This window comes from Chlamydotis macqueenii, chromosome 21 (genome assembly GCF_036417535.1).
Source record: "Chlamydotis macqueenii isolate bChlMac1 chromosome 21, bChlMac1.mat, whole genome shotgun sequence".
NCBI classification, from domain to species: Eukaryota; Metazoa; Chordata; class Aves; order Otidiformes; family Otididae; genus Chlamydotis; species Chlamydotis macqueenii.
Window position 1 is genome coordinate 4,283,129 of NC_141576.1, and position 27,817 is coordinate 4,310,945.

General features: G+C 55.2%; 1 protein-coding gene across 2 annotated transcripts in view; it reads right to left on the reverse strand.

Annotated features, from left to right (window-relative positions):
- Nucleotides 1-579: 579 nt before the first annotated feature.
- Nucleotides 580-27,817, reverse strand: part of SAMD11 (sterile alpha motif domain containing 11) — a 121,512-nt gene continuing 94,274 nt past the window's right edge. For both annotated transcript variants that reach the window (XM_086764539.1, XM_086764538.1), the window contains exons 8-14: nt 26,128-26,278; nt 17,519-17,634; nt 17,075-17,153; nt 16,105-16,808; nt 9,217-9,341; nt 5,280-5,390; nt 580-2,269 (exon numbers count right to left, since the gene is read on the reverse strand). In XM_086764539.1, the coding sequence (XP_086620665.1) occupies nt 2,021-2,269; nt 5,280-5,390; nt 9,217-9,341; nt 16,105-16,808; nt 17,075-17,153; nt 17,519-17,634; nt 26,128-26,278 (1,535 nt within the window). In that variant the 3' untranslated portion in view covers nt 580-2,020. The remainder of the gene's footprint in view (nt 2,270-5,279; nt 5,391-9,216; nt 9,342-16,104; nt 16,809-17,074; nt 17,154-17,518; nt 17,635-26,127; nt 26,279-27,817) is intronic.

Below are 27,817 nucleotides of genomic sequence, written 5' to 3' on the forward strand. Positions count from 1 at the left end.
TTTGGAGCTATAGCAGTGGGGGAAGGGTAGAGGGGGCTTCTTTTTCCCAACGGCAGTTAGAGTGATTACCAGACTGGACTTGCCCTTCCTAGACTCGCATCTAGATACTCTTTGTCCCATAAAGGGGAAGAAGTAACCTCAGAAATTAGTAATTAATTAAGTTTTTTAATTAACATCATCATTATTGTTTGTAGCCCACTCTGAGGAGGGGCAAGGACCTGCTGCTTCTTTAGGGGTCCTGCAGTGCTCAAGACAGAGCTTCCCTGTGGCTGTGGCCTCAGGCCGTTACCTACCGGAGCCTGGGGGTGAGAATTTTAACCCCGTAACTGTCAGAAAAAGGTTTTAACTTACCTTTTCTTCAGCAAGGGAAAGGAGTGGCTTTTGCTTCTTTCTCTAATTTAGCTGGGCACGGTGCTGTCTGCCGTTTGGCAGCTGTGAACCGACCCCCAGAGATGGAGCAGCTCCGACGCCCCAAGAGCTGCCAGCACCAGCAGTACAGGATGCGGCCCCAGCGCACACACAGTGAAAGAAAGGAGACTTCCTAGGTAAAGCAACCAGCAAGGAGCTCAGGAAGCTGGGTACCATTTGTAAATTAAGTGTTTTTTTTCTTTTTTATTTAAATTGATTGCTGGAAAGCATTTTTATCGTGATGTGATGGATAATGACTTTTTTTTTTTTTTTTTTTTACAATATAAAGAAGCTAATGTACCACCAAGCTATTTTGTAAGAAAAACGGTAGCACGTGCAACATTTAAACAAAAACAAAAACAAAAAAAAAAAGGGGGAGAGAGAGAGAGAAAAGTACCACATGTGATTGTTGTTCACAACTGTACAAGTCACAGGAGGTCACCCCCAGGAGTTACCATCGCGTTCACAGTAGTAAAAACTCTACCCATGGTTTTTAGCCCCCAGCATCCCTCCCCCTCCTCTGGGAACGCACAGGTATCCGTCTCGTCGTCCGCAGCAGGCCAGAATGTGCAACTACATCCACCTCTGTAACAAGGCTTTAAAAAAAGAACAAAACCCAACCCTAGGAACGAAAAACCCTGCCCCAAATGTATAAATGAGTCTGCTGTACACGTGAAGGAGGGGCCACACTGGAGGGATGCCTGTGACCCTTCATCCCACCGAAGCACACACTCTTTTCTTCTTCTCGTCAAAACGAAACATCTAATATTAAAAAAAAAAAAAAAGAAAACACCGCCTCTGCAGGGCCGGAGCACAGGCAGAGTCCATCTCTGTGTGTGCCGAGGGGGACGGCGTGCCGGGGGGAGGGCAGCCCTGTGGGACAGTGCCGAGCCGCCTGTGCCGTACCATCCGCGCTGAAGTAAACATGGACCGGAACTTGCCTTTTTTATTTTTCTTTTTTTTTTTTCTTTTCTTTTCTTTTTTTTTTTTTTTAAGCCTTTTGTCTGTCTTTGGTATTGTTTTAAAAGTTGCTAGAGATGCATAGACACCTGAATGAGGAACCGAGTCGTTTCCAGGGAGGAGGAGGTACTTGGGAAGGGCGTTGGTTTCGTTTTTGACGGGTTTCTTTGCTCAGGGGTGCTGAGTACCGTTGGGAGGAGCAGCGCCCGGTCCCCTCCCCTGCTCGGAGTCACCCAGAAGTTCCCGAAAGCCGTGTTTCTTTGAAGGCAAAGAAAAGCGTTCATTCCCTGTCCGCGGCTCTCCATCTCGGACTGGTGAGCGAGAAGGGGTGTGACAGGGAACAGCAACGCTGCTGCCACCCTCTAGAATCATTTCTTCCTCTTCGCTTGCGTTGTCTCGGTATCTTTGGATAGTTTTCTTTCCTTCCCTTTTTTTACAGTTTTTAAAACTTCTGTATCGTTTTGTGGGTTATTTGTTTTTCCCAAAACAACAAAAAAAAGCAAATGCATCCCAAAAAGAAATTAAAAACCTCCCTTCCTCACTACTGTGTCTCACACTGCTGAGGGAGGCTCTCCTGCTCTCTCAAAAAGCGTTACCTTCAGTTTGCTCAACTGAACCTCAGTTCCAGAAGCAGTCAAGAGCTGGCCCGCAGTTAAGACGGAGGTTTCGCGGTGTCATTGATCCCAGCGACGATGGAGGGGTTGCCGTTCTCCTGCTTTGGTGAGACGCGGCTGGCGGAGGGCAGCCCGCTGCTGAAGGGGGAGGCCACGCTGCCCGTGGAGGATGGCCGGAGATCAGCCGGGGGCAGGTCCCGCTCCGGCGGCCGTAAACCGGGAGGCTGCAGTGGGAAAGCCATGGGGAAGCCTGCCATGTACAGAACTCTGCCCACTCTCTTGGCGACCTGGAAGGAAAGAAGGGAGGAAATCAATGCAGAGGAAGGCAAGAAGGGGGTGAGGTTGCACACACATTGTCTTCAGAAATCCATAGAAACTGTGTTTTCACGTAGCAAGCCCAAGTTCTGCAGATAGAATAGCTACCATTCCCAATCCACCAAAAAAAACCCAACAAACAAAAAAAACACCACAAAACCCACCATCCCTTGGTGATTTACCAGAGAGGAGCAGGGATGGTTTCCTCCTCTCTCCTTTTTTTATAAATGAGACTCTGTCCTGCTGTAGTGCCCTGTCAGAGCGGGTGTTTTGGTGCAGGCACCAAAGTACAGCTGGTGCTGCAGGGCCCACCCTCCATCCCGGGTGTCAGGCTGATGGTGCGCTGGGGCTCCTCAGGTGCCGGCTCTTGTCCTGTGATGTGTTTTGTCTGCGTGTTCTCTGGCCAGAACGGGACTGAAGGCCTTGCTGAGGGGCGGGCTGACAGCAAAGCTGAACCAAGTCCAGGCTCTGACCTGAAATCAGCAGGTCTCTGTCTCATCAGGGGAGCGTGGAAACCTGCAGCCTGTTTACCGGCTCGGAAAGGCCGCACAGACAACTGTGATGGTGCTCCTCATCGTTCATGGACCCCAGCTCATCCCCTTCGTGAGTGGAGCAGCAGGGCCTAGCTCATCTGCTACAGGAGGGTTTGGGAGCACGCCCGCCTGCAGCTGCCTTCAGGCGAAGGTCTGAAGGTGAAGGGAGTGACCAGTTCCTGCCACTTGTGTTATTTCATTAACAGGCGCTGCCGGATGGACCATTTGCTAGAACTCTTCTCCTAACCCAGCCCAGGTAACTGTACAGCAGCGCAGCACACCGTGTCCACTTCTGAAGAGCAGGAATCGCTCTTAAGGGGGAGCCTAAGATGACTGGGTGGGAGAAAGAAAAATCTGGCTGCAAGGGTGGCTGCTGTTAACTGCACAGGAAACTGAAAGCCTGCAGCCGCTCCCTTCTTCTGCAGCGCCGAGGAAAAACCCTCCTGCAGCAGATCTCGCCTCCCAGCAAGGGCCAAAGGCCCCACAACTTCCCAGCACCTCCACAGCTGTTTCACATTTTAAGCTTAAACAAAAACACAGCCTCGTGTTGGAACCAGACAACCGCGGCATTATTCAGTTAGCAACATCAGGAGCTCGCTCCTCGCTTAGCTCCCCCCCCCATGCCGTATTATGGAACTTTAAACACTATTGATTACAGCGAAGCAGGGTTTTCCCACTTTCAGCCCCACATTTTGTATTCCCCCCCTCACCAAATCCCATCTAAGAACGTCTGCGAGCTATTTGGCGTCCTCTGTTTTTAAGAAACATCAGAGTTTTATTTCCTACTGAATTGACCCACCGGGAACGATTGCCCACAGAACCTTTTTATTAGACCCCTCGTAAACAGTGAGGGCTGTAGGGAAAGTAGTAAAGGCGCTCTTATTGTTTTAACATAACGTAACGAACGTATAGCTCGTGGGATAGGGAAACCACGCCAGGATAGCGACCCGCGCACGTTACCGTCAGAACTATCTGTATGCCACAATCCCTAAGGGAACAGAATGGAACAGCCTGTTCTTGACACGCGTCAGAAGCAATTTTCTCATTATTAAATGGGGAGGGGGGAAAGCTAGCGGAGATGTTCTTCTAGATTTGAGATCAACCAAGGGGAAGTGGAGGCAACTGGAATGGAAGGCACCATGATGATGACTGCCAGCCAGGGAAGGCAGAACAGCAAAGCAGTTTTAAGAACAGAATCATGGAATGGTTTGGGTTGGAAGGGACCTTCAAAGCCCACCCAGTCCAACCCCCCTGCCAGGAGCAGGGACATCTCCAACCAGACCAGGTTGCTCAGAGCTCCGGCCAACCTGGCCTGGAACGTTTCCAGGGATGGGGCATCCACCACCTCTCTGGGCAACCTGGGCCAGTGCTCCACCACCCTCAGTGTAAAATAAATTTTTCCTAACATCTAATCTAAACCTACCTCCCTCTGTTTTGAAAGAAAGCAGATCTCTCAGGCAGAGACTTGAGAGCCAACTCATAGAGCAGGAAAAAAAAAAAAAAACACAGAAGAGAAAGGTATTTTTGATAAAAAACATCACTATACGGGCACAACAACAAACTAGTCTGTTGAGGAGGAAATCCAGTGCCCTAAAAGAAAGAACTTCTTACTTGATGAAATCAACAGAAGCAAGCATGATTTCTGCTCCCAGCGTTATCAAAATACAAGTGAATCAGTGAACAGCGCAAGGGGGACGGGGCGGGTACAGTGGGGGGTGCACGGCCCATCAGCAAGCCCAGTAAGCCGTGACTGGCAAGAGAGAGCACTGTCACAGCAGCCCATTACTAGCACAGCAGAGAAGGGACGGAGCCGGGCCATTACCCGCCGGGGAGGGACAGTCATCAACAGACGATGCCGAGATGTGTTAAGTGCATTTGTGCCTCAAGCCTCGCTAAAAAGAACCGCAAGAACCACTGCCAAGAGCCATCGAGTTACAAGGAAAATGAGCAGCGCAAGGAAGATCCCGTCTAGAAAACGGACAGCTGGTTCCTGAGATGGCTTTACACAGGTCGTTAGGTACTTCGGGATGACTATCTTTCAGGTTCAACTGATGTGAACTCATCCTACCTTGCCTGTTCACAGCTTTTCTTTCCTGGATGGTGTTTGTGGGGACAGCCTAGTATATCTTTTCTAGCAGCAGCTGGGCCATTTTAGGAGTTTCCTGCTACATCCCTGTTCCTCCCTCCCACCGCTTCTCCTGAACTTGTCCTGCTTCTGCCCATGGGCAGTGAATACTGTCCGTATTTTCTTCCTGAGAGTTACGTGACTGGCTCCAGATGAGGGTATGGAACATTGTGGAGGCCAGATTGCACTTTCTTGAAACCAGAATTACAAATAAATAAACAAACAACGACTGCTTGATAAATTATATTCAATAAACCAGGTCTATCGAGAGGTAGGGCCAACTTTAGAGCATGCCGCTTGCTACTACGTCGGAAACGTTCCTACCTGTGACCTGATCTTCAGCGCAGGTCCGAGTTTCAGCCCCATGTTGTTCAGTAAGTGCTCTTCCGTCAGGAGGGGCAGGGTCTCGCCATCGATAGCCTGCTCTCGGAATACCTGGAAGAAACCACGTGGCAATGTGAATTAGGGCTGGTTGGGCCAGTTTAAATAAAGCAATCATTTTTTTTTTTTTTTAAATTTTTTTTTAAATGTTGGGATGGGGCATGAAGTATTTCTTTTTCTCTGGGGAACATGCTCAGGTTTAGCAACCAAAACAGCCGACCTAAGCGCAACACGATGAGTAAGCCCAGCTTAGAGCGCACGGCAGCGGATTTGAGAAAGAGGAGTGACGGCCCGGGGGCCCTATCCCAGCTCCAAAAAGGGCAGAAGATAGGAGAAAAGATAAGAATCTAAATTTTGGCAAATCCTAGGTCACTCACACTTGTGTGGATATTTGGAAAAAGCTGACCCAGCAGACTTCAAAAGTATTGGCAGTCTTCAGTGAGGCATGTGCAAATGAAAAGGAGGAACGCGCTTGGTCATGCATTTCCTTCTCAAAGCTGCTAATTTCCAAAACAGTCTCCAGGCAAAATACATGAACGGATCTGCGGAGCACATTCTGCAGGTTAGATGATTCGTGTGCAACACTCCGTTCTGCGCTTTTTTTTTTTTTTTTTTTTTTTTTTTTTTTTTTTTTTTAACCTCCTCCTTTGCCTGTCCTGTAGTACCACCATTCCCAGGTGGTGCGAGCGCAGTCCCTCCTGCTGTTCGGCCGCGACTCCGCTGCCCGGACCTCCACCTGGGATGAGGCTGAGCCCTCCTCACCGGGCTGTTCTGGCACTATATCACACACTCTAGCATTTTAACACGTTCTTAAGGACAGGAAAAAAAAAAACCAAAACTTTGTTTTGCCTCGATGTATTTCAGAGGACAGGGCCATGCAGTGTTTCCCACCCGATACGCACTGTTAGGTCTGGATACGCGGTCTCACTGCTCTGTTCTCCACCTGCGGAGCAGGGCTGCGCTTACCCCCGTCTCCCCCGGGTGTCTGTTCTGGCCACACAGGCTCAGCCCTCCACAAGTAAACTGCCAGCATTTGGTAAATCAGCCGGCAGGTTCTGGGAGATGTCAGTCACGGGCCTGCTTTCTCTTATTAAACCACACCTCCACTCCACAGCATTTTTTTCACACCCCAGTTCACCTCAGATGCTCACCCAACTGGTCTGCGGGGCCCGATCCTGCTGTCTCTCCACAGCTTTCTCACCACTGAAGGGAGAGGGTTCCCCTTTACCCTGACGGCTGCTTTTCCGGCAGCACACCGTAGCCCAGAGCCGTCCGCTCGGAGACTGGCAGCGGCTGTGAGAGCGGAGGCAGCTGAGCTGCTGCAAGTGGTTTTTATCGCCGGACTCCACCAGCGAAGCCGCTCATGGCTGCAGCATGTGTTTCTGCTCTTTGACCTAGCAAAACTTACTACACCGATTTCTTCTCCTTCCTCTGAAGCCAGCATGGCCGGGAGCCAAACGCCTCCCATCGCTCGGCACCGAAACCCTCCGCAAAAAGCCTTAAACTTGAGCAAAGCATCCCCCTCGGGTGTCCCGCGGGACTGCATCCGCTGCGGGGACAAAGCTGAATGTTGGCAAGGGCTGAAATCAGGAACGGCAACTTTTGTTTTTGTTGAAGTTCTCTTGTTTGTCTGAAACACGTTTCTAACTGCGCAGCATACCACCAGACTCTTGCTGGGTTTTCCTGGCAGGCACAGCCCGCAGACCAGTGCCAGACCTCCCCGGCAGCTGCGGTTTTGGAGAGGAGAACACAGGCAGCTCTGCAGTTCAGAGCCAGGGAGCTGGGTCGCCCTTGAACACGGGCATTTTCACATCGTAAAAAAAAACCTGTTCAGCACAGAACCACAGCGCACAGAAACGCAGCATCCCCTACGCCACGCACCGCCTACAAACGCAACGCAGCGAGGCCACGACAGGAGGCAGTTCGCAGCAGCTCCCATCAGCGTCAAACACTTTGTTCGCCATGCCCTGAGAAGATCGCTGAACCTTTGTCTCCGCGAGCTATCGATTTCTTCCCCACCGCTGCACCAGGAGCTGGCACGGAAGGTGTGAATGGACGACCCTTCTGCAAGGCGGTCGCGTTAAAAGATTTCTGCACGTTTCCTACCGGCCTCACTCAGACACTTCCAGGCATCGTCATTCCCTAACGCAGGAATGCAGACAGACCGCAATGCCACCAGGGCAAGAGCACAGCGTTTGTGGTGGGGGGTACAGAGAATGCGAGTAGCTGTGTATTTTGGTTTTAGAGCCTTTTGCTTGAGCTCTCTTCAGCGTACGCTGCAGCCCACACGTGCACGGACTCCTGAACCCCCCACCCATCCCCTTACCAAGCGCAGACCTGCTGCTTCTCCCTCCTGTAAGCACCCATCCACCGGCTTTCTCTGACCAGTGTCCGTTCCTCCCTCTCTCTATAATCAGAAACCGATCTCTCTTCCACACACCCAGTCACAACCCAAATCTCTGCCACTGCGTACCCCATCTCTGTAAGAAGCACTCACTGCCTCTCACATGCACGTATGCCCAGCTCTTTGCTCCACAGCAGCACTGGTTTTTCAGGTGGTTCTAACAAAGCGTGCTGTGATGGGACTAACGTCACGGTTAGGGGGCAAGAAGGACGGGCTTTGGATCGAAAGCACATTATCCCGTCACCTGAGCAAGGAGGAGGAGGTGTGAAGCAATTCCAGGTTTCTGCTTTCCGATGGAAAAGCAGCACCTTTCCCCACGGCGCACTACCAAAGCGGAATCCTTCCCCAGAGCCAGATGTGCTTTCCCAACAGCGGTCCCAGCAGAAGCAGGGATGCTGAGCTTTGCCATTCTCAAAACGGCCGGAGACAGGGATAAGTTCTGGGAGAGGACGCTCACCTAACGCGTCTAACGGGGAGAGAGACGGCAAGGGCCAGAGAGGAGGGGGAGGCAGATTTGTATAAATCAGACTTCAGCCAGCCTGGATGTCAGAGCAGAGCTTTGCACTCCTTCGCTGTCAGTCAGGGAAGCTCCTCTCCTGGAGCAGCTCCGCTCCTGCTCGCCTTCCTCCCTCTTCTCGGCCTAGGATGTCTCTCTGCTGAAAGGCTGGATTGTCCTGAACTCTGGCCCTTTGCCTCTCTATCTCTGCTGCTTCCAGTCCCTCCCTTCTAAGCACACCAAATCCTCTGTACGAGGCTGGCCCAGACAGCTCAGGAATCTGCGCCTTCGCAGTCGGTGCGGTCTCTCAATGGGGCATTTAGAATGGGCTCCAGCAGACGCGGAAGCCAAAAACACAGGGTTATTTCTTGTAACGCACCTCGTGACCTCGAACGAGCAGGCTTTATGAAGCCCCCTACGCTGATGGATATTTCAACTCTGCTATAATGAGCTTAAAAATTACCGTCGCCATCGCTCCACAGCATAAGCACAGAGGGGACTTTGACATTCGTGCAGGGTCTCTCACAGCCCCGCTCTGCCCCTACAACGCTCTGGGTGCAGCAAGAGAAGGCAGCCCCTTCTGCCACGCTGCCTGGTAGCACGAGCCCACCCCGATCCAGGGACTCCTGACAGTCCATCCCACAGCACAGCCGCTCCGCACAAAGCCACCGCCGCGCTCAGCTCTGCGACAGAGCACGGGGCAGCTTCTAAAAGCACGAGCTGGGCAGTGAGAGGCGATACCATGAGCCAGGATCAACCCTACAACTCAGATGCTTGCTCTTAACCTTCCCCCTCTCCCACTGTACTCTCTCCCTATTGCTATCCATCTGCAAGGCCCATCACACACCTTCTCAGGGTGGCAGGGCTGTGAGATACACCTTCTCCTAGGATGGACAGCGCAAGTACAATGGGAGAGAGAGCAGGGGCTGGCAGGGAGGACGTTCCTCCCGCGACGCTCTTCAGGCTGTGAAGAGATTTACCTGAGTGTACTCGGTGCAGCCAGACAAGTTGGACACAAAGCTGCACACATCCTCCACCGTCCATTTGCTGATGTCTTCCAGCGCAGGGCTTTCCTCGCCATCCAGAAACAGACCTCCCATGGTGCCTGGATTGTTTGGAGTTGGGGGGGGTAGGCAGGAGGGGAGGAGAAAGAAACATAAATCATTAAAATCCCACACGGACAACAACGAGCCTGCAATCTGAATATTTTTCTCTAGCCACACATTCATCTTTAATGACCTGTCAATTAAAGCACTGGGCAGGGTCAATTCATAGGCCTCTTCCTCCTGGAGGTCCCCAGCTTCGAAAGGGGGGCAGGGGGAAGGAAAAATCCTAGCTAATGCATTTCATGTGTTTAATGTTCTTCAGCTGCGGGGAAGAAATGGGGGAGGGGAGAAAAAAAAAGAAAAAAAAAAAAAAAAACCCTGAAGGAGTGTTTCTCCACACGCACCGCAAAGCGGAAAACTCTGCCTGCCCTGTGGGTTTCTTTCCCCCGGCCCTTCTTCTGGCGACGTGCTCCGAATGGTAACGGGCGCCGGCACCTCTCCCCGGTGGCCCCGCTGCCTTGCCGGAGCGTGAATCGCTGGAGAACGCCGCGCTTTTTCACAGTGTTCACTCTCAACCCACCCCAGCCTGAAAAACCCATCAGCTCCATCTGCCCCAACGCAGCGCTGCCGAACGCGCCACCCTCCGCTCCGCCGCGGGAGCCGGGCGCCTCTCCCGGCACAGCGCCTGACGGGTGACGGGATGACCCCCGCCCGCCAGCCCCCGCCCCACTCCGAAGGCAGCGCAGCTCGGTTCGAGCCGCCGTGTCAATTCTCCGAAACGCAACAGCGGTTCAGGTCCCAGCCCTGTCAGCCGAACCGAAGGTGATGGGTTCCAAAAGGGAGCCCCCCCCGCCCGCCGCCACCCGGCCACCCTGCGTTGCCAGTGCCTGACAGCGGGGAGAAAACTGGGCTGGAGCTGAGAGAGGAGCTGGAGGAGAGGCACAGAGAATAAGAAATAGTGAGAGAGAACACCAGCCAGGTAACTGGTAGCTCTTTAGATGCTCTACTGTAGCATCTGAAAGGGAAGACGCAAAAAAAAAACAAATAAAGAAGAAACCTGGTTCCAGAAAATGCCACTTCGGGGAAAGAAAAGGCGTTTTTGACCCGCAGAACTCACTGCTGCGTGGCATCACAGAGACCAAGAGGTCAAGACACGTACAGGGATGCGAACAGCCGCGATTAGAGTGGGCAGGGAAAGAGTTTATGAGGGGTACGAACTGTTACGCTTCAGGGTGTGAAGCAACAAATTACCAGGGTCTACCATGGCAAAATTATCTGTTCTGTAGGCTTAAGGATTTTCCCCGAGACCTCAGCACCACGGATGTAAGCCCTTGAGCAACCCGACCTGGTTGGAGATGTCCCTGCTCCTTGCAGGGGGTTGGACTGGGTGGGCTTTGAAGGTCCCTTCCAACCCAAACCATTCCATGATGCTATGACTCCTTCCCTCCCGTCCACAGCGGGTCGGCTAGCGCTGCTGCAAGTAACGGCACGATAAAACGGGACGCAACAAAATCACGGCGGGGAGCACGAGGAGCGGCGGGTTCCCTGGCACCAGCTCAGAGGCAAGAGGCGCAGAGAGAGCAAACAGCAAAGCCCACGCCGAGTTTCCACGAGCTCTTTGGCAAAGCCACCGGCGCAGCGCGAGGTGACAGGAAAAGGAGCGGGCTTAGAGGAAGCTATCACGCCAACAAGATGCTTTTAAACCAGCAGCAGTCTGCACAAGAAGCAGTGAGACGCTATGTAATCATTTCCGCTACGTTTCCGCTCCCAGTTTCCTGCTTCCCTTCCCAGTCCCACTCTCCGCACCGTTCCTGTAGCTCCTCTCCCCGTCGCTCTCCATCCCCATCGTCGCAGGTCTCCTTGCCAGCGCTTCTTACCAGCCCGGGACCCTCAGGGCGCTCGCTGTGGCAACCCCCAGACTTTTCACACCTCCCGCACACCTCTAGTCTCTCCCACAACCTCTCCTCGCTGGCGCAGGGTCCTCTCCCCTCCAGCCAAGCACCCGCTCCGCCTGCGGCTCCGTGACCGAGCGTGGAGAGCGCGTTGTCCCCCGCCTCGCCGCCCTGCGCCCCGCCGGAGGCCAGGCAGCCCCTCGCTCTCTTCACACCCCTGCTTTTTCCAGCTAGAAAAAGCTTCAACTACTTCAGCGTTGTCTGATAACAGCTGCGGAGAAAAACGACCGGCGCTCCCGCGAGCCAGGCGCCCGTCAGCGCGGGAGGTGGAGGCGGAGGCCGCTGCCAAAGAGCCAGCGAGCGCTTTCCCTCCCCTCGCCGCCCCCAGCGACCAGACAGACAGATGGACGCGAGCCCTCATTCTCATTCCTGCTGCATTCCGTTTTCCAGGAGACAAACTCCCAGCTGCTTCTGTTAAAATTCACAAAACGCTCAAGTGGCTGAGGGCTTTTTTTTTTTTTTTTTCATTTCGGGGGTGGGTTTTCCTTCCTCGGGGTGGGGGGATAATTCTCTTTCTCCTTTTTGGAAGAGCGGCTGCAGCGCGGTAACGAGAGGAAGCGAAATTGAACTCAATTATTCCAGGCATCGTCGACGCTCGGGCGAGACACCTCCATCTGCAGCCAGCGCGAGCGTCTCAGAGGGGATCTGCCTGTAACAGCCAACTGCTTTAAAATTAGGTACTTCCTTATTCCACAGGCAAGCCAAGGATTGGATTGCAGCAACGCAGCGCTCGGGAACGAATTCTCCGCTCACCAGCCAGCCCCATCCTTGGGGTTTAACCTCAGGGGAGAGGCTGGCCAGCCCGCGCCAGCCCCGTCGCCAGCTCCCCACCAGCGCGGGCAGGGATTTAGCCCAGGCGCCGCATTCCCAGCTGGCAGGGATGAGGGGAAAAGGCGTAAGGCTTCCCTGCGGTCCCTCTCCTGCACGCGTGCTGGCAATCCTGGGAGAGGATGGTTTGCGGGGTTACCGACATCGCCCGCAGAGCTGGGCCAGCAACCGCCGCCCTGACAGAAGCCTTTCTCCGCCGTTTTCTTCCCTTTGTCTCTTCGTGGCCCCAAAAGAAAAGAAGGGAGAGGTCAAGACGCACACAGACGCACCCGCAGCGAGCCTGCTGTGTCCAAGAGCGAGGGCAGGACAGGCCCGCTGTGTGGAAACAAGAAATATTTTCCACGCACCCACACAGAGAGAAACGTAACGCGGCCAAAATATTTATCTCCGAGAGTTTGTTTTCCTTCCCATTTACACCAGGGAAACGGGAACGGACTGGTGGAAACATTCTTGGGAGGGGAAAGGTAAATACCAATAGTTTGGGTTCTGCCCTTTTAGCAATTTCTGTGCCACAGAACTTAAAAGGCGGAGGGTGGAAATCTATTTCCACTGAAGTTCCCGGCAAAACAGCCCTCTTCCTCGCAGAAAAGCCCAAAATCCGACAGCGATCACGGAAGAGCTCAGCCCTAGCAGCCCCAAAGACTCAGTCACCGCTCTGGGTACTCAGCACCCCTCAAGCCTGGGTTGTGGAACTGGTGTTCAGGCGTCCCACCTCAGCTCTGTCACCGGTCTGAAGTCACCAGGTGCAGAAGAACCCCAGGAAGGACATCTGTAGGAGGACACGGGAGCCATCACAGCGGTCTCCTCCGGCCTCAGCGCGCGTTTGATTCACAACCAGTACAGGAGCAGCCCCCAGCACGCTGCACCCAGTCACCGGCCATTCCTAATTTCAAAGTCCCTGGAGCAGAAGGGCTCCCGCCCTTCCTCCCGTCCCTCCTCGGGACAACACTGCCCCGTCTGCTCCATCTCTGTGCACGGCTGCACCGTGGCTCTGGCAGCATGGAGAACGATAACAAATAGGTGGCAAGTGGCAAGAAGGGACACACCTTTGATGACAATAATGACATGTCACCGGATCCTGCTGGGCTTCGAGGAGGCATAAAGGGCAGCATCCATTCCCTGCCAGGCCTCCTCCGTCTCGCTCGATGATAAATGATGGTCCGCGAGACGGGTAATGGATTACGGAGCGTTTCACCAGATGGGGCCCAGCGTGCAGGGACTGAAAAGAATCCATCGTCCCAGGCCAGCGTCTCGTAGACAGGTGTCCACGTGAAAGCCCTCGCCACCCGTGCCGCAACCCATTTATAATTTCCCTCCCTCCTCGTGACATCCAGCTGCTTCAGAAGAAAAGTCAAAGGCTGAATGGGGCCGGGAGAGCAAACCTTCTGGCCATCCCAGTAAGGGAAACCTCTGCAACGGGGCTGTCCCTGCGGCACGAAGACCTGCAAGTTTTCGCTCCGGGCATCACAGGAGGTAACTCAGGTGCCAACTGGGAGACCAGTGCGCAAAGCAAACCCACCTGGAAGTCAGCCCACCTACGGGTTTACGCAGTTTGGCTACCACTCTCTACCCCGTCTCCCACTCCTCCCTGCGCACGCACCCCCTCCTTCCCGCACGCCGGAGCGGGCTCGGGTCACGGAGCGACACTGGACAGCTCGCGTTAATTGCTCTCCAGACTACGGATCGATAGCAGGATTTTAGCCTCCTGCACGCTCCATCCTTCACCTTTTCCAAAGGACGGGGAGGGCGGCGGGAGGAGGAGGAGGGGAGCAAGGCTGCTGAAACCTTGAGGAGATGAGGTCATCGAGCAGCCGCCGGATCCCCAGAAGGCAGCTCAAGGAATCGACCCGGCTCCGGCTGCCTCATCGATATTCTTCCCAGCAGGGACAAAAAACAGCTCTCTGCTCCAAAAGGAGGAGCCTCCCCTCGCTGAAGGCCAGAGGAGCTGTCTGGAATGCAGTGGTCATTTCCAGCCAGCCACTTCTCTCCCTCTGGCTCTTCCTCTCAGCCCGCCACGTTACCTGCCTTGTTTAGGTCGTTATTTTGTAATGCCAGCCTCCAGCGTACAGCACATCGCAACCATCCGGGCCAAACGAGCAGTCCTTGCGCAAAAAAAAAACCATTAGGGAAATTATCTGGTACCGGGGGAGAGGTGGGTGCAGTTCTGTCTGCCTTCAGGTGGCCCGCGTCCCTCAGGCGCCAACTCAATCCATTTTCCATCGACACGCGTCACCCCGGCACACCCCACGATCCCTGCGGCGTTCGGATCAATACAGCCCTCAGTGTTTCAGTGGCTGAATTCCCAGCTCCCGTATCGACCCGCTGCGCCGCACCAAACAAGATGCCCTGCTCTTCCCGAGGCTGCTTCGGGTGAGAGCTGTTCCTACGGAGCTGTACGGTGCCCAAACCCAGCGCCGCTGTCCCGCAGACAGGCGATTTTAGCAGCCGCGCCGCCACGTGAAGCGAGCCGAAAGCTGGAGAGCCCTCAGGAAAAGACCTACAGCTCCGGAATAGGCTGCCCAAATCAGAAACGCCTGGAAACCGGGCCGCGAAACGCAGCCCTGATCTTTGCCGGGGCCTCGAGACACCACGATGATGTAAATTTGAAGTGATAATAATAAACGGGCTATTAGGCTAACTGGCGCGTTGCTGGGGGAGGGAGGGAACTCGCCGGCGGTCCAGGCGTCCCCGCAGAGCCGTGCACGAACCGTGAGCGCCGCAGAGCCGTGCCTTTCCCTTTTTAATGGCCGGGAGAAAAGTGCTCCTGCGAGGAGGCCTCAGCAGCCCAAGGCAGCGGGAATATTTATCATGTTGGCCACCTGCCTGCCGCAGAAAAATCACTTCCTCCTTTCCTGGCTGGAAGGCAGCTCTAATGAGCGATGGGCAGCTCTTTGCATTAAAAAAAAAAAAAAAAAAGAAAAGAGGCAGCTACCCACATGCCATGCCCCCCTTTTTTCTCTCCTCAGAGTGGCAGGAGGTCCTCCCTCCTGCTAATTGCTCAGCCAAGTAATTAGCTGAGGCAGATTTTGGCTCTGGGCTAGGCCAGCGGGGCTGCCACCCTGCTCTGCCCGCGGGAGAGCCCCGGGCAGAGCAGCTCCCCTGGTCTGAAGCCCCGCTTTGTCCCACCTGGACTCGCTGCTCCCTCCTGGCTCCAGCTCCGCCTGCCTTTGCTGCCCATCACCGTAGCGCCAGAGACTGCGCTGCTGGGGACCTGAGAGCTGGCAACCCCTTCCCCGCCTTCCTGGCCCATCCAGCAGGCACCAATCCAGCTACACTGGTGCCTGTGAGACCAAAAATACACCACAGACAGGGGAAAGAGCCCATCTCTGCCCCGGAAAAGGAGCAGAGCGGCGGTAACTCCGACACCTGCAAGGGCACAGGGCAGCCAAGTCGCTGCTGGGGAACTCTGTGACACCCCCTCCCAAAGGCGCTGTCTCACACCCTGCCCTGGAAACATCCCAGCTGTGACACTCAGCAGGGAGGAAAACGCTGCAGCCTTAATCCCTTGTATCCCTCTCCTCGAACCACGGCAACGCACGGCGGGAGAAGCGAGCGCGTGGGAAGCAGCCAGCCGCCCTCCAGCCCCGCACGTCCCCGCTGCCGTCTCAGCTCTCCCTGCAGAGCAGCCTCAGCCTCCCCACCAGCCCTGCACAGCGCAGACCCAAGCTCTTTACTTTGTAGGGCAGCACCCTTGCAGCCATTCACAATTTTTCTGGCCTCTTCCTGAAGCCCTCTAGTTTATCGGCATCTGTCCTGAAACACGGCTTCCAAAGAAGGCCAAATCCTTTCAAGATCCCTTCGTCCCATCGTATTGGGATCTCCCTTCTCAAGTGCTTGGGACTCACTTTGTCCTTGCTGGCCGCCTTTACGACCCTTGACTTGCTCCATTGCAAACGGAATCCCTTATACTAATTAAAAGAAGAGAGAAAAGAACCACAACTACAGCGCAGAACAGGAAGGGGGAAGAGTCCCACTTTCAGCACGCTACAAAACACGTTGCGGCTCCAGCCTGTAACTCAGCGACGGGCCCCCACGCGCTCACCTGCATGGAAGTACGGGCTCATCGTGTACGGGAATCCGAAGGGCAGCGGCTGAGGCGGTGGGATGGAGGCTGGCGGAAGATATTTCACCTCGTTTTTGTTGATGCCTGGGCCGAGCAAGTGGCTGGGGGACTCGGCGCTCGAGGAGCTGCAGGGGGCATTTTGGCCACCGGCTGCTTCCCCCAGCTCCTTGGCCCCTTCGCAGACTTTGCCCGTGTCTTTGCACTCCTTCAGCTCAGCGGCCGAGCTGCTGCTCTCTGCTTTCAGGCTCTCCGGCTTCTCGTCGCTCACATCCGCGTCGCTCTCAGAGTCCTTCATCTCCTCGTCGTTACAGTCTGGTGCCCCGTCCCGCGCCCGGGGTTCCGCCAGCTCCTTGGCCTCGCTCAGCCCCTGCGGCTCAGCGCGGTGGTGCGCCGATTTCCGGCTGCCCCGCCGGGGCTGCTCCTTGGGCGGCGTGGCGCTGCTGGGGACGCTGGGGTTGAGGGAGAGCAGGGGAGTGTTGTTGTGCCGCAGCACCAGCATGGCGTTCCGCCGGGAGAGCTCCTCCCGCAGCGGGTGGCCCTCGGGGATGTCGTGCACGTTGCGCAGGGCCGGGTGGTCTGGGGGCAAGCCGGGATGCAGGCTCAGGGGGTCACCAGCCAGTAGCCTTTGCCTGTGGAGATTCTCCAGCTCCTTCTGGCGGATGATCTCAGCCGACATCTCCAGCCTAAATTGGGAGACGCAGAGAGGGAACGTTGAGCGGGGGCTCTGCGAATAACTTCCTAACCCCAAGCCAGAGCTTGCACTGGTGGTGTCACCTGGGCAAGGTGTCACCTCCACAGCCATTGTCTCCACCGGTCTCTCTTGGACACCACTCCAAGTCGCCTGCGCACAGCTCATCCGACACAGCGCTCCACATTAATCTGCCTGCTGCCAGGAAAGGGAAGGAAAAATCCAACCCAGGCCCAGGCAGGAGCCCTCTACCCTCTTTACCTTGCCAGGTTTTGCTTTCGTAGCATCTCTTGCTGCCGTGCAAACATCTCTGCTTGTGCCGGCTGCAGGAACCCGTAACCTGGGGAGAGGGAGAACAATATGGGGTCATTAATCTCAGTATCGACTCTTTGCTAACTCCGAGCCAGCTCCCCAGAGGGCTAACTGCGCAGGAGAGGGCAGCTGAGAGCGGCCTTTCTGCTCTAGAGCCCATCTATTCCCTCACTCCCAAGGCTGCTGCCGAAATGCGGGACCAGGGAGGCTGGGGGGGGGCGTTAAAAGAGAGAGCAACCTGCTCCTATCGCTGCAAAACAAGGGTGAAGGCAGCACAGCAGCAACGGGGAAACACAGAAAACGTGTCTGGGCTGTTCGGCTAAAAGATTGTTGCAGCCTGCGCCTTCACTCTACCCGCTTCCGCGCGACGGGAAGCGTTTGTCAGGCACTCACCTGGCGTCTGGCACAGAGCCGAAGGCACCCCAAGGAAAGGAGGTCTCAAGTGGGGTCCCAGGGCAATATGGGGCGCGTTCTGGGGTGAAAGCAGAGGCGGTGGGTGGGATATCTCCCTGCAGAAATCAGAAAATAAATTCCTGTTGAAAAGCTGGAAGCTCCATCCGCAGTGCCCAGAGCGCCCTGGCTCAGGAAGAGCGTCCCTTCTTCAGACGACTTCTGTACCAGAGGCTGCTCTGGGATAAAAGATACCTACGCACCTATATGCAAAACTTGTAAAAGAGAGAAAAAAAAAAGAAAAGAAACAGAGCCAGAAGGGCAAGAAAGGAACCAGGACTGCAGACTTCCCACCTCGATACGTTTGCACCTGTGGCCTGGGCTGCTCCAAGGGGCTTTGGCTGCCCAGAGCTAGCAAAGGCGAGGCTGAAGATGCTGCATCTGCCCGTCCCCTCAGCAAGCTTGGGTTTCTGCCTCAGCTCCCTTAAAACTGAAAACCCGTTCTGTATTTTGGGAGCTGGAGAGTGGGTCTGGGAAGATCGGAAGACGTCACTGGCTGGGACAATGGGTGATCTTTAATTCTGGGGAGAAAAGCTGTAAGTGAGGCAGAGGAAGACACAGACAGGAGATAGGGAGAGGGGTGTGAGCAGGAACTGCCACGGGGTCAACGGAAAGGAGCACAACTGGAGAAGGGGTGGGTGATGCCGGCCAGAACGGGGAGAGCAAATGTAAAGCAGATAGCCCTTGCTTGCTTGTGGGGTGAGGGGGAGGAAGAGGACGGGGGGGAAAAAAAAAAAAAAAAAAAAAGCAGGAAGGGAATGAGAGCCAAGGTCTCTTCCATTAGTCAAATCTGCCCTGGGAGCCTGCAAGCAAATCTCCGCTTTCCGGCTGCGCATCTCTTAATTCCTTTTGATGGCCACTTACAACATTATTACCTTCACCAGGGCATCCAGAGGCAAAGCCAAGCACTGCGCCATTTATTTTCATTTTACAGTATCTCCCCATAAAATCTGCTTCGGGAGAGACTGGAGGGCAAGAGAAAGGGAGCAAGAAGGTGTATGTGACTGCAACGAACGGGCCATTTGCCCAGCCACGCTGCCCCGTTCAGTGCGGGGTGACGTTCGAGCGTGGGATAATGTGGGAATCCCAGCCATCCATGCCCCATCCCACAGAGCTGGGGATGGATTACCACCATGGCTTGGGAAAAGCCAAACAAGGACTCTCTGGGGATGAGGTGGGCAAGGAGAGGATTCCTGTCCCTTCTCTAGATCTTCCTGGTAGCTGGTAGCTTTATCCTCGTTCTATGCGACAGCCACTACAAAGCACTGCCACACACGGATCCACGGCGCAGAACAGGCTGAAATTCCCGTCCAAAATTCCTCCTTCTCCCTACCCACCGCCCGTCTCTGCCTCCCCCCTTCCCGTCTGCCTCTGCTCCCCATCTCCCCTTCCCCTGGCTGCCTCCGGCTCTCCTTCCCTCCTCCTTCCTCCCCTAGCTCTCCTCTAAACTAATTGCACCGCTCGCCGTGTCTGGAGGAGAGCCACAGATCGATCCGGCGCTGTTGAAATGTTAATGCTAATCGTATAACCGCTCCGCCAGCACCTCGCGCTTCGGTGGCAGCTCCAATTAATCTCAGGTAACGCAGCGCGTGACCTTCGGCTGGGAGCCGGGGCGGCAGCCAAGCGATGCTTATGTAATTACACCATGAAGTGTGTAATCACCTGCCCTAATCCCCGAGGCCTCACAATTAGCCAAGGCCTCGGTCGCGGGGCTGCCAAGTGCTTTGCCACCCCGGACAGCCTGCAGATGAATAACGGACAATTAAAGCGGCATGACGGGGGCTAGGAGGTGTCCGTTCGATCGTAATTAGCTGTAATCATGGGGAGACAAGCCTGGCAGACGTGCTGTTCGTTTTATAAGAAGCAATTTAGGAAATCAAGTCGCTTTTAACCATTCTGTGGCCAGGCAAGCGGTGGCCGTGCCCTCCCTGCCTTTTTTGAAGGCGGAAAAGGGGATCCTGTGCAAGAGACGACGACGCGGAGAAGCCCCAGGTGCAGGCTGCGCACAGCTCAGAAGGAAACGCTAAAAACAAAGAGACCTTCTTGATTTTGGCCAAGGAGAGACAATCTGTGCCCAGGAAGCATATTGTCTGACGGGCATCGGGACCGGGCACTGGAAAATAAAAGGTTCTCCCTTTGGTGGCAGCCCAGTGTTAATCAGAGGCTATTTTTACGCTTTAACGTTGCGCTGCAGGGTCTAACTTCGATCCCTAAGGAATTCACATCTGCTCGAGACTCTGCAGCCTGTTCCTTCTGTCCTCCCATCAGAGCTGCGCGACTTCCCCGAGACCAACTCAGACTCTGAACTGGCCGCTGAACGGTGCCCCGGCTGGGGAAGGCGGGATGGAGGGATGCAGCAATTGCCGCGGGACCTGAGCACGCTGCCACGCACGCGGCGAGCACGGCAGCCCGCGGCGGCTCGGAAGGGGCTGGGGACAGGTGGAAGAAGCTACGGGGAAGGCATCAGGAGCGACTTTGAACGTGAGAGGTCAGTCACGGCTTGTGTCACAGAAATAACGCATGCTGGGGATGAGTCCAAAGGTCTAGAAAACTCTGGGAGACACATTTACACACGCTGGAGTCACTGCACCTCTCCTGCCAATGCCTCCAACGCTCAGCATCCATCCCCAGCAGCAGCAGATAACTTAGAAAGAAATCAGGTGTGCTTGTAAACATCCAGGGACAAAGGACTCTCCAGTACCAGGTAGACCGGTACTCCCTGGCAGCAGCGATTCACGCCGCCCGCACCACCACCCACGCCAGACGCCTTCTGCCGTCCCACAGTCCCAGCCCCCTGACCTGCTGGAGCCTGCCACCGCTCCCTTCCAGCCCATCTGCCCGATCCTTGGCGTAGAAACCTGGCCCAGGAGGGAGGGAGGAAGGGAGCGCGACCAGGTCCTGGCACGGGGCTGGGAAGCCCTCCCACGCTGCCTGGTACAGACACAGCCAACTGCTTCCCAAGCAAGCTTGGAAACGAACCTGCAACCCTGGAGTAAAAAGCCCCGGAGACCTTAACAAAGGCTGCCGTGCTTTTAGACAGACGTGCACCAAAACATAAATCCTCGCGTCCTTTCCCAGGTACATATTAGCCTTCAACCTCCCATTAATTTCCTTCCTCCTTTGCTTCCACCTCTCAGAGTAACGGCTGAATTACGGTCCCATACTCCGGGAAAGGGAATTTAGCCCTCGGCAATTACACCTGATGAGCCTCGTCCTTACCTTGCAGAGAGCAATTCTGTGTTACTGCATATTCTTCCCCCTTCCCCCTTTTTTTCCTTTCCCCTAATATGCCGGCTGGAGGCTCTCGAGCAGGGTATTAGGGGATTTGCACTGCGCGCTGCTAAATTTGATATGTCCTTTAACAGGAGACAAATGGTTCACAAGGCTTAAAAAGTATCGACTTTTCTTTAACAATAAGCACTAATGGCCTTCAAATAATCAATATTTAAAGTCATTATGGGGTTACACATTATACTGTTAAAACCAAGCCTTGCACTTTAACCCCATCATATCCTCTCCCCAGCCCAGAGCCGTGCTCCCCCCCGCCTCGCTCCAAGCTCAAAGGGAAAGCTCAGAGCGCGGGCTGTGACTGGAGATGTGAGAGGGTCAGGAAATGCAGATTGAAACCGGCAAGGCATGGAAATAAATTTAGAACGGATGGAAGAGGAGGAAAAAAAAAAAAAGAATGCATGAAAGCTCTGCTTTCTTCTGCTTTGCATTTGATAGGAAGAGACACTTGAAACCTGAGGTAATAGGCACGCAGCACAGCTCCTTGCTGGTTCGTCGTCCGCAGACACTGTCTGTGCCAGGATGGGAAAATAAATAAAAGGAAAGGGCTTTCTAAAAACGGTGTCCAGGATTTCCAGGCAGAAAGAGGCACGTGCTGGCACTGCCAGTCTAGGGCAGTAAGGAGGTCTGGACACAGAGAGGGTCTGCCCTACGCTGCCAGGGGAAATCGCTCCCTCAGAACCCAAACTGGTGCTAAAACCAAATTAGTCAAATCAGGTCAAGCTCTTTGGCCTTTTTCTCTGCGTAACGTTCAGCCAGCTGGGATCCGGCGAGGAATCATCTCAGCGCACAAATCAGAGGAAGAGGGATAGAGCACTCAGAGAGAGAGGGGGATGCGAGGCTGGGGTAGGGAAGAGAGAATATGCCCGAGGAGCACAGGGGTGAGCAGGAAACCCTCCGCCATGCACGGGGGAAGAACTATGCGGTGAAAAAAGAAGTGCTAGCAACAGCAGATGGGATGAACTCAATCCAAAAGCTCTTGCTGGATATTTCAGGCACACCTCTGCCCAGAGAAGGGCCTCTGGCTGATGCACAATGTTTGTCAGCTTTCTGCAATGGAAGGGGAATGAGTCCATCTTTGAGACCCTGCGGCTCCCACGCCCGGGACACGCTGGCCAAAGGGCTCGGCTTCCCAGGAGCCCAGCAGATCAGGACGCTGATAGCATCTCACGCGGGCAGTATTTCTTGCTCCTTAGCATTCCTCCTGCCTTCACCCCGTAATTGTCCACGGACCTGGAAGACGAATTGTGTCCCTAATGCTTCTTAGAGACAGCACCAGAGACAGCTGGATGCTGTTACCAAAGCATCTGCCTAACACTTGCCCTTTCTCTGACCATAATCTGCCTTCTCCCCCTCCTGTGAAAGAGGGACAGGTTCTCCGACACAGCCCCCATGCTATAAACCATACACATGCCTGTATAAAAGTTTTTTTCTCTAAAGAGAGATGAATGCAAGTGTTCCGCAGGCTTCACACAGGCTAGCCTGCTCTGTGAGATGCGGTCTGCTCAGCTCTAGAGTACAATCAGGAGCAAGTTCTGCAGCACGTACCGGGAGATGAGCACCTTGGGGAAGAACGTGCCAGGCTAAACGACCCCAGCAAAACCAAGCACAGTGCCAACAAATTTTGGAGACAGGATCCAAGGAGTGCAACTCTGCATCTCTGCAGGGCACAGCCACCTGCCGTTTTTGCAGGAGGCAGAGCAGTTTGGAGACGGGAAGTACTCCAGGCTGTAGAAGTTACAATGACACCTCTCAGTGGCACCCTTTCCTCTTCCAAATCTTTTTATAACACTGAACCCAGCAATCTTTTCAAACAAACCATCAGGTCCTGGCACTCTACAACCCAAGTCTGAATCAATCCAGAGAAGGATCTAGGAAACCAAAACCATGAAACCAAGTGGATTCTCAAGCCTGCAGCTTGAGTCTACTTCTGGCAAGACCTAAGAGTTTTACCAACTCTTCTAGACAGATGAGGAAGCTGGAGCAGAGAGGTGAAGGGACCACTACTCTGCTAAAAGGACCTTGGACCAAGAAAATCCATGTTCAGAGTGCGTCTGCGTGCACACACACGTGCATCAGCCCGTTCAGAGCCAGTCCCCACCTGCCTGCCTTGTGCTTTGTACCGTTAAACCTACCAGCTTGCTTCTCACCAGCTTTCTGACGGATGCTGTCTCGCTGACAAACATCTGAACGTACCTATCTTCCCATGGCTCAAGCCCATCACCCTCCTCTTCACACCTGAAAACAGGAAAACTATAGTTCCCGTAGCAGGCACGGGTTTCCGCATTCTTGTCTTTGCAAAACCAGCAGCACTGCCCTGATAAATAAAACTGGGTCACCGGTATGGGCTTTCCCACCTTGCTTTGCCAGACATAATGGCTGAAATCTGGAGTGGCTAATTAGTCTCTCCCGCAAAGCTGCTGCGCTTCAGAGCTGACCTGATCCCCGCAGATCTCCCGATAGGAAGCTGAAATGGAATTTTAACACCACGCCAAACACTTCACATCCCCCTGCATCACGCGTTATTACTTCTGCTCCTGGGAAAGGAGACGCCGTAAATCTACCTACAGTTTGCCAGCGTAGGTGAGCCAGCTTCCTCCATCGCCTTCTCCTCTGAATCTTTTCAAATTTCTATACCTTCATAATAAAGGTGCACAGAGGCTGCTTTGATTTACCCTGTTGACAAAGACCGTGGCAGCCAAATACAAAACCCAAGGCTGAAGGCAACAGGGAGAATGGAAGAAAGAAATTAACCCACACAGTGCTTTGCTGCTCTACCATACATGGCCACAGCTTCTCCTGGCATACCTGAAAACGCCCGTGGTGCTCTGGCAAAACAGCAAGAAACAGTTTGCACGTGAAAGCTCCAGCCAGGCCATTTTTGAGTGGGAACAGGGTGATATGCGCTGACCCTCAGTGACACTCAGGTGGCTGCGGACCTCTGGGGAGAAATAACGATCATGTGGACTAAAGTCAAGCCGGCTTACTAAGTCATGACTACGGGGCATAGCTGTAGCTTCCCATTTCCCAGCAGGACTCCCCAGCTCTGCTAAGCGAGGATCATCACACCTGAGAGCCTGGCCAAGGAGGCAGGCCACACAGGGCCTTCTTGCACCCTCCTCGTGGGAGCTGATGGCTGCAGAAAAAACAAGCAGTATGGCCTTGGCACGGCAGACGGAGGAAGCACGGGATGTGCCCAGCCAGGCCCACCACGGTGATGTTTCACGTGGTTTGTCTCAAAGCTCCTTGGAGAACCACTCCGCCCAGGCATTTACAGGTCCGAGGTGGGAGCAACGTGGGAAAACAAAACCAAGCCTGGTAACGTGCTGTGAGCCTTGTTTCAGTCTGCAAACTCTTGGACGGGAACAAGACTAGAGAGAAAAAGCTCTAGAGAAGCACAGAGAAAAAGCTTCTTGATTTCACTCCCACCAACGAAGCCACAGGCTCCTCTTGCTTATCAGCAAGTAACTTTACAAGTGGACGTATGCATCCTTGCTCCTCGCAACATGCCACGTTATACTGCTCTTTGAACTGAGGTGCTCCAAGGTCTTCCCAAACATTAAGTACACCCTGCTTTCAAAAGGAGAACCACTGTCACCATGCAGCAAGGGAAACTGAGGCACATAGAGCGACTCCTGCAAACTTAATCCGAGGTCCCACAGGTATTTCTCTCAGTATCAAAGGCAGGTTGTGCTGCTATGTGTTCCTTTCACCCACCTCACCTCGCCAAGACTTCCTCTCACTTATGCCAACGCAACTGCTTGTAGGGGTACTTGGAGAACTGAATCAAGACGAAAGGCAGTGGTCTTTTCCAACCATCACTCCTGGCCTTCAGCGTTTGACCCCTGAGCTAGCGAGTAACTTCCGTCTCCCTCCCGTAACTGGGTAGGAACACCAGCCCTAACTCCACTCCTCTGCTTAAACTGCTAGATAACACCCTCTTCCCAAATGATTTAACACTTCCTGGCCTAGCCCTGCTCCATTAGCTAGAACACCTGTTTGGCAGTGGCAAGCACCTCTGGATCTGCTACACATCTAATTCATTTTCAGTTTGCCCCTCCTGTGTGCAGCACCTCCCCACAAGCAACCTCCACCCTTCCGTAAGCGCCTTTTCAGCCAGGCCTCGGGCTGGCCTGGCACGTCTCCAGCCCACACATAGCTGGAGAAATTTTCCCGGTGACTGGCTGCACCGAAACGCGTCTATTCTCCGCATTCCTCACAGGTCTGCCTACGATCCGCACGGAGCGGGTTGGATTTTATTTAGGTGGGTTAGCCAAAGTACACCCTGCGGGAGAAAGGTTTACCGCATCTGCCCAGCCCCTACACGTTGCAAACCTGTTGGTCAGAAAGAAGGAAAACCAGACAGGATCTCCAAGGCTATAAATGGGGGGGCAACTCTGAACCCAACACATACGTACGCACGCTACAGAACTAATACTGCAGCCTGCTCCCACCCCAAGATGAAAGCCAAAAAAGTCCAGATACTAGAGCCTTTCACGGCTTGCCCCATGATACCCAAAGGCTTTGCGCCCCTCCGGCTGCCAAACCCTCTTGCGCTTCTGCTACCCTTGTCAGATACGCACGCGGCTTTAATTTAATTTCCTTCTGAAGTTCTTGATTGCGGAGGGAACGGCTTATGGCATAGAGTAAGATAAATGAGCTAGAATTTCCTGAGGGGGGGAACCAGCTTTCCAGCACTCCTGTCAGTGGTAAAGGAGAGCTGTGCCTCCTTCTTCCTCAAAAAAGGAAAATTTCTTCTCTTTCTATTCCATCCTTGAGCATTTGTTCCCTCTCATTTCCTGGGGATGCTATAAAATGCAAACTTCAACAACTTTGCTCCGTGCCAAAAAAACAGGTTAAGGTCTAGATCTGCTCCGGAGATCCAAGGCAGGATTGGGATTGCTCCCAGCCAGCCACCCACCTGGATGTGCGCGCACAGGTCACCCCCCTTTGCGTAGACAGCCAGTGTGCGGCAGGCACGCGCACAAACCCACACTTTCGCACCTGCCTAACGCCCACGGGAGACGTTTACACGTTACAGGGGCAAATCAAAGCTGCCCACTCACCCAGGGGCACGCTCCCCTCCCGGCACCCATTCGCACGCCTTTCCCGGCTGGCACACCGGGACGAGAGCCCCCTCCCATGCTCCCCCCCCCTCCCCCCCCCCCCAACTCCGCGTGATGCGATCGCGGGTGGAGCAAAACCCCGCCCCGGGGCGTGGGTGAGAGGCGGCCGGCCCTTCCCAGTGTCCCCCCCGGCGGTACCTCTCGGGGAAGTGGGTGTCCCTGTGCTGGGGGAGGCCCTGTTTCCTCCGCTGGCTGGAAGAGTTGCTGGCCGAGGGGATGTGCGCTTCCATCGCGCCGGGGTTGCGCGCCGCCGCTGCCGCCGCCACCTCTTGCCGCGCCCGGAGGAGATCTGGGGAGAGGGAAGGGATGAGCTGCAACCCGCCACCGAGCCCCGACACCATCCCCGCGCCCCCCGCCTCTCCTTCTTTCCCACCCCGCGCCCACGGAGGGTACCCACCGCCCGCCCTCCGCCGCGGGGGCCGCTCCGGCTCCGCGCCCCGCAGCACCGGGGCTGCTACCGGCTCCCCGCGGGCGACAGGGCTGCTGCCGTCCCGTCCTGTCCCTCCCCGCAACCCCTCGGGCGACAGCTTGCTCCTCCGATCCGATCCACCCCCGCCCCCCCCCCCGCCCGTCTCCGCGGTGCGGGGAGGGGGAGGCGGGGGAGGGCGGCCGGCCCCGCGGCTGCCCGGCCCCGGGTGCGGGTGCTCACCCGGCTGAGCGGGGCTCTGAGCGGGACCCGCCTCCGCCGCCAAGGGAGTTTGGCAGCGGAGGAAATTGTGCAACTCCGGGAGGGGGTGGGCTGCTGTTTAATTGCCTTCCTGCTGGAAGGAGGGAAGGAGGAGGGAAGGATGGTTGCGGGGTGGGGGGGGGGGGAAGACAAAAAGCAGAGGGAGGCTCTCTCCGGCCACCCGCCTGCCCCCCTCTCTCCGCGGGCCCCCCGGAGCCCCCCGCGCTGGGCACCACCGACGTGAGCCGGGTCGCGTCCCCCCCGCCCCATCCCCTTCCCCAAACCCACGGCCCGCAGCAGCCGGCAGAAGGCAGCGGGACGCCCCGCACCGCCAAACCCTTCCCCGCCCCAGCATCTCCCGCTGCTGCCCAAAGCAGGGGATGGGGGGGGGGGGGTGCGGAGAGCACCCACCCTCGCTGCCAGGTACAGCCTAGCAGGGGGGTCGCAGTGCCTCAAAGCACTGAGGGCTGTTGTCTCGAACATGCCACCCGTCCCAGCCAGAGCCTGGGGGATGCTCAGCGGGACAAGGAGTGACAGGTCCGTGCCTGCCTAGAGCAGCAGGAAAGGGCTGGGCCGCCACGCAGATGAGGACGGGGTACAGGAAGGGACCCCTTCCAGCCTCAGGCACAACATTTTCATGAGGCCACGGGCTGCAGGTCAGAAAGGCACCCCTCGCCAGACCTGCACGGCCGCGTTACCATTGCAGAACCCGCCGCCCTGACACAGCCCACGCAGCGACAGCTTATACGCATGGACGGTCCTTCCAGGGTGGGTGTCAGCATAGACAGGCTGCCCACGCAAGCGCCGCGAGATGGGCAGCGCAGGCACGGCCAGGCAGACCACAAGCACACGTCAGTGGGGATCACCACGCGCTCCGAGGAAGAGCAGAGCTGGCTTTGCCTTCTCAGGGAGCAACGCAGCTGGACAGACCTACGAGAAGGTCTAGAGACAGGCACACCTGTACCAGTTGCACCCATAAGGGCTTTTTCCAGAGTGCATCAGGAGTCCCTTAGTCCCTACACCTATCTGTAAACACCCCACGCACCACTCGCATCCCACAACAAAACCTCTGCTGCCGTTCACATGATGCACAGGAAACGCACGCGCACACATGCGCGCTTAGAGGAAACCTCCTTCAGACACTCGCCGTGCGCCGCTCTG